This window comes from Lolium perenne, chromosome 6 (assembly GCF_019359855.2).
Source record: "Lolium perenne isolate Kyuss_39 chromosome 6, Kyuss_2.0, whole genome shotgun sequence".
Lineage (NCBI taxonomy): Eukaryota > Viridiplantae > Streptophyta > Magnoliopsida > Poales > Poaceae > Lolium > Lolium perenne.
Window position 1 is genome coordinate 184759311 of NC_067249.2, and position 6000 is coordinate 184765310.

Below are 6000 nucleotides of genomic sequence, written 5' to 3' on the forward strand. Positions count from 1 at the left end.
TTTGTTTGATTACATCACAGAAAAAGCAAAAGATTCTAAAAAAGAGGTTGGAATGGATATTAGATTTCCTATGAAATCTAGTGCAAAAGATTCCTTTAAAAAAAATCCTATGTAATCCTACAAATCAAACAACCATCATAGAAAAAATTCTTTAAAATTTATATCCTACAAAATTCCTATGCAAATCGTTTGAATCAAGAGGCCCCAAAACTATGAAATAGTTAGGAAATTACTCCAAAGCTAAAACCTTCTACAGCCGTATGGGTATGGCACCAACCATTGCATTTGGGAAGACCCATTAATAATGCTAGGAAATAGGAATAACCAAAATTCACATTAGAGCTCAGGCTACATAGAGCCTTTTATTTTTCAAAATCTGAAAACACGAATTTGAAGTTTCAAAAATTTCTGGAAAAAGTTATATAGATAATAATGTACTTAGATTTTGGGCTTAACTACTTTAGATGTCAGAGTTTTGTCATTTTTGTGCTGCCCCAAATACTGGGTATTTTAAGTTGAGATTTTCTCATGTTGGTAGATTACATTATTTCCTATATCTAGAATTTTTGGAATTTTGAAAAGCTGTTTCTTGAATTGTTAAAAAAGGGCTACATGGAGCCCTGTGCTCCAAACGTCCGCACTCGAATATTCAAAGCTATCTAAACAACTTCACAACAGTCCAATCTACATTAATGCCAACATTTCCTACTAATTATTAGAACCTACATCTGTACGAGGCAAAAAAAAAAGTTGTAGAACATGAGGAAGTAACATCTGAACATTTTTATGAAGTTCAGATGAGACAAAATACTTGAATTTAACCATCATTATCTGGTAACAACTTTTCCTGGCCTCCTTCCATTGCTTCTTCCCGTATCTTTGCTATTTCATCAAACCAATGCTTGTACTGGTCTTCAATAAAATCAAAATCCCCAGTTGGCGCATCTTGACTATCAGTAATGGAAATTGAAGAGCAACCACTTAACAGCTCCGAACCAGGTGATGCTTCACCTATTTGGAAAATTGAAATGTTCCTTGACCCGTCACCTAATACATGCGTACGGTCTAGTTTAACCATTCCCTCTTTGTACCCACCACAATGCATAGTCCCAGTGTCATCGGTCTCATCATAACTTGGACTTCCAGAACTCCCAACAAGCTGCACAGAAAGGTCCGACCCTTCAGAGCCCTTTGGTCCCCTTAGGTTAGTTGCACTTGATACAGAATCAAGATAGTTACTCGATAATGGACCGGTATCTTCAGAATGCATCATACTCTGAACTAGCACATAACCAGGTGCCATCGCTGGCAGGTTCTGTTGGGAGATAATTGCTTGATCGCTTTCACCTCTTTTAGATTCCATATATGGACTTACTGCTGGTTTCCATTCAGGAACAAGATTTACTATCAAAAGGTCAATAAAATCAGCAATGAAAGTAACATCGCAGTCCGCTAACTCCAACTGTTCAACCATTTCAGAAGCAACAGACATAGCCGTGTCAGATTCCAGGTAGAAGAGGAAATGAATATTCCTTGCTTGCCCTGCAAAAGAGAAGGTGACGATGTATAGAAAAACAGCAACCTGAGTTCCAAACAATAAAACATCAGACCTACCACACAAATCAGCAATTCGCAGAACCAGTGAGACTGAACTGTCATCAAGTTTCTCGCCCTTCAGATTTAGTTCTGTGTTTCTGTTAGTTCTGGTGAACTCCAACACAGATGTATGTGGAGCAATAAGAACATTTTTCTTGCATGGGCTAGCACATATTGATTCGCGAGTGTCAACGTCCATGTGCAAAGAATCCAGAGAGATTTCTACTGCTTTGGGTGTTGATGACGGAACCATAGTGTCAACAAAGCTATTTTCCTTATTGGCGCAAAGAAATGGGTCTTGCAATAGTTCTTTTGCAGACAACCTCTGAGAAGCAGGAACTAAACATTTCTCAATGAAATGCTTCACTTCAGGATTTGCAATTTTAGACAGGGTAGCCGGTTTCACACCCTAAACATCAGGGGCAGTAATTTAGACAGGATGTTGGGTTAAAGCAAAACTCAACAAAAATAAATCAAGACACACTTGCCTTGGATACTTTCTTAAAGATTTGAGCTGGATTTTTACATTCACAGTAGGGATACTCAAGTGTGAACATCTCCAACATGCACATACCGAATGAGTAGATATCAACCAGTTCATCATAATTCTCATCATATAGCTCAGGTGCCATGAATTCAGGAGTGCCTGCCAAAAGAAAGATAAGTTCTCATGCTGTAGGGGTATATCAGGTGCGATGCAAAATTTTGTAGAGAGAATGGGTTAAGCTTAAGAACAGGCTGCTAGAAATCCACAGCCAAATAACATGTCTAACTGAGAAAAACAGATGCCAACTTGGTTTTCGTAATTCATACAGCACCCACGTTCTGTAGAAGATACTGTAAGAGTAGCACAAGATCAACATGTGATTAAGACCATGGTTTACAGGGGTATAAGGATAGGTTATTACAGTTATGCAAGAGAATAATTCAAGACCATAGGTGCAAGTTGATTTCAAAAGAAACCACATCAGTTAATGGAAACTTCAGACCATAATTTGGCCACGTTGAGTACTTGAGATCGTAAGACACGAGGTTTAAATACGCACAAGTCAAGTCAGGTCATTAGCTACTTCTTGGCTGTGGATGGGGGCAAAACTTAACATGGTCACAAAGTTGTCTCGCCAGATCAAAGGCTCATAACATATTTGTTTGGAAATAACATAGGAAACAACAAACAGCCAAAAGATTATTACCAATAACACTTCTTGCTTTAGGCGTTTGCATAACTGTAGCTAGCCCAAGATCTCCAATCTTAACTTCTCCATGATTGCCATTAACAAAAATATTATCACACTTCAGGTCTCTGTGGATAACAGGAGGTTGTTGGCTGTGCAGGTAGTCTAATCCATGAAGAATCTGTCTTGCCCAATTCTTTATCGCCTTCAAATCAACGCGTGGATGCTTCCGACGGTAACTAGAGACGCAAAGTTGTAACAGTGTCATTCCTCAATAAGCATGGAAGTAGCAGAAGATCACGGTTGTCAATCGTTACTTACTGCCTAAGACTTCCAGATGTGAACAACTCCGTAATAACATTAATTGTCTTCTTTTGATCATCAACCCAGTAGTTGTAGAACTTCATTACATTTTCATGCTTGAGGGATTTCAGTAGATGAACTTCTGAGTACAGTCTCTCAAGATTATCTGGACACTGCATCACCTCATCTATGTTGACTTGATTCCATGCAACTTCGATACCTTCAGCCTCATCAAATGCCTTGTAACTAAACCGAAATTAAGAAAGAAACGCAAGTTACAACAGGCCTATGTACGAGTCCGGAGGGCTTTGTAGATAAGTAGAACAGAAAAATAAGTAAATGTAGCATTACAATTGTGCAGTTATTTTGTTCAATATCAATATATTCACTTGAAGCTGCTACAGTGTCCAAAATATTTTAGAGAGACTACATCTATCTAAAATGATGATAGTACCCTCGGTCCAAATAACTTCCAAACCAAAGGTTGATCAGTAGTTTTCTGCTCGGTCTATATTATCTCCTATGTGGCTATGTAGTCGTTTGGCACCAATGGTTACAAAATGGCTGGCAGGAGGCCAGAAAATGAGATTCAGTCTATATTATCTCCTATGTACTCGTTTGGCACATATGGTTACAAAATGGCTGCCAGGAGGCCAGAAAATGATTGAGAACTACTACATTACTAGAAATAACATGATTGAGAACTTTCTGGTTGTTTTAATCAAAGTAAAACAGCAACAAACGATTCATGTAGCTATGGCTAGTAGCTACAAGCCTACAATTGAGCATGTGCATTAGTAAAATATTAATAACTGTAACACCTCCATATAAAATGGAATGACTTATAAATTGCGAACAATACACATTATGGTGATAATGACTGAATCAACATCTTGTTAAATGTGACAAAATAAATTATCTTAGTAGAAGCTATTGATTATTTCGATGTGTTAACAACACTATTTCATAATGGTTAATGCCAATCTTTTTCAGTTTGTGAATAGAAATGAGATGGCCGATTGCGAACCGTAATCAAAAGAGTTCTCATTGATAAAGAAACATGAAGTGAAAAAATATATATGACGATGAGGGCATACACAGTCTTGAAAGCTCCTCTTCCCAAGACCTCATTGTACTGCACCAAGGAAAAGTAATTCAGATAATACAGCAGGCAGAGATTGGTTTGTTGATCATTTTATAAACGCCTTTATGCGCTAAATTTTTAAAATGAAAAGACTGATTGGCAACATTTTCATAGTGCATATGTTGATATAGTTCTGAACTTCCAATCCAACTTTTAATTACTAACTATTTGGCAGTGTGCCCAAATCCACCAACAGACTAGCATGAAGCAACAATAATACTGAAAATATATGTTTTGCATAACGGACTGTAAACATGAAAATTCATACTACATGCACAATTTCACTCCAAGCTAAATAAACTACATTATCATGTACCAATTAAATAAATCGAAGTGCAAGAGAGATCAATCAGAAAATAAATCAACTAAAGGAAAACATACACGCATGTATCGCCCGGTCGGATCCACCTCCACGTATTCAGCATCGGCCGCCTCATCCCGATCACCAAACACTTCCATTTCGGATCACCCTCACACAGAAACGAATCTACAGACGCACCAGCAGACAGGAACCGGAAAGAAACGGAAAACAAGATCGCAGGAGAAAGCTGGACGGAGCGCCTGCTATGCACAGCAGGCCGCCTGTCTGGAAGGGGATGACGGCGCGTCCAGGGCCGGACATTCAGTGAAGGGCTCGGAGAACGGCGCGTATGAAGGCCGCATTCTTCGTGGGCGGCTGCCCAGCGACGTCAGATTCACCCGCCCTACGGCAGCCATGGCCCGGCAACCGGCAGATGGAACGCTCCCGGGGCTGCACCTCATTCTCCGGCGGTCGGTCTCCTACCGGCGGCGTATGCAGAACCCATCATGGCGGCTTCCCCGATGCAGCGCTAGGGATAAGGGGAGGCGGAGGCGGCGGCCATGGAAGGTGGGATTGGATTAGCGATTTAGTTGCGCAGAGATGTCCGAGGATGGAGGCGAGGAGGAATAAGAGGGAGGTTGGTGGTGGTGAGGAGGAAAATGTGGGAAGAGGAGAAATAGCAACTGCTCGGTTAGGGTGGCAGAGCTTTCTGTTTATTTAAAACAAAAGAGGAGATTAAAACAAAAGGATGAGATTGTTTTTTGAGAAACAAAAGAGGAGATATTGATTTTTAAAATTTTGAAGATTTTGAAACGAAATTTAGAAAATGTAAAATGAGTTTTGCCTTCATTTGTTTTTCATGTAGATTAGTTGTTATGCATAGGCGCTCATGGAAATTACAGCAAATTGTATGCACTATCAGCTAATCCAGATTTATCACTTCCTCCTTTCTTAAATAATACAAGCCTCTTAAATAATACAAGCCATATAGTTTTTGGCACGGAAATTAAATAACACATATTGAGATAAAATTACACCAGGTTTGGGCGGGATTACCCCTATACATTTGACATGAGATAATAGAGGACTTTCCATAAGATAAGAAAATATAATCAAATTCTTAAAAAAATTACATAGTGTCGCACTAAAGACTATATTCTAGATTTTTTCTTGAAAAACTATATGACTTATATTCAGGAACGGAGGGAACAGTACAACAAGTATAAACACAAAAAGTATATCATTTATCTAGAATAAATACACACTAGAACTTTCCGTGTTGACTGGCTCGAAATCTTTATCGCAAAGCCAACAACATTTGAGTTTGCGGGTCATCACCTCATGATCATGGTAAGGTTTGTGGGTGCATAAATGTTTTGTGTACGTCTTGATTTCACCCTTACCTTCCATTATTCAAGCCCTCCTCACTGATGGGGGTTGAGGGCGGGCGAGCTCCGACGGTCTCCTATGCGCAAGACGGG

At 39.3% G+C, this 6000-nt stretch overlaps 1 protein-coding gene across 2 annotated transcripts; it reads right to left on the reverse strand.

Moving 5' to 3' along the window:
• Positions 1-646: 646 nt before the first annotated feature.
• On the reverse strand, positions 647-5216 carry LOC127306707 (probable serine/threonine-protein kinase WNK4). 2 transcript variants are annotated; one of them, XM_051337395.2, is made up of 7 exons: positions 4600-5215; positions 4172-4209; positions 3093-3320; positions 2790-3010; positions 2085-2242; positions 1615-2005; positions 647-1542 (listed from the first exon to the last, which is right to left on the reverse strand). In XM_051337395.2, the coding sequence occupies exons 1-7, from the start codon at positions 4675-4677 to the stop codon at positions 818-820; spliced, it is 1839 nt and encodes a 612-aa protein (XP_051193355.1). In that variant the 5' UTR covers positions 4678-5215; the 3' UTR covers positions 647-817. The 2 variants fall into 2 exon arrangements, with proteins under 2 accessions (XP_051193355.1, XP_051193356.1); XM_051337396.2 differs by lacking the exon at positions 4172-4209 and having other exon boundaries at positions 4600-5216.
• Positions 5217-6000: the final 784 nt, after the last annotated feature.

What these genes read in the sequence shown, in the direction of transcription:
- LOC127306707 (XM_051337395.2), bottom strand. Translation starts at nt 4,677, where the DNA reads ATGGAAGTGTTTGGTGATCGGGATGAGGCGGCCGATGCTGAATACGTG. An exon ending in CGACCGGGCGATACATGCGT is followed by an intron (nt 4,210 to 4,599) that starts GTATGTTTTCCT and finishes TCCTTGGTGCAG; the next exon opens with TACAATGAGGTCTTGGGAAG. An exon ending in ACATCTGGAAGTCTTAGGCA is followed by an intron (nt 3,011 to 3,092) that starts GTAAGTAACGAT and finishes TTGCGTCTCTAG; the next exon opens with TTACCGTCGGAAGCATCCAC.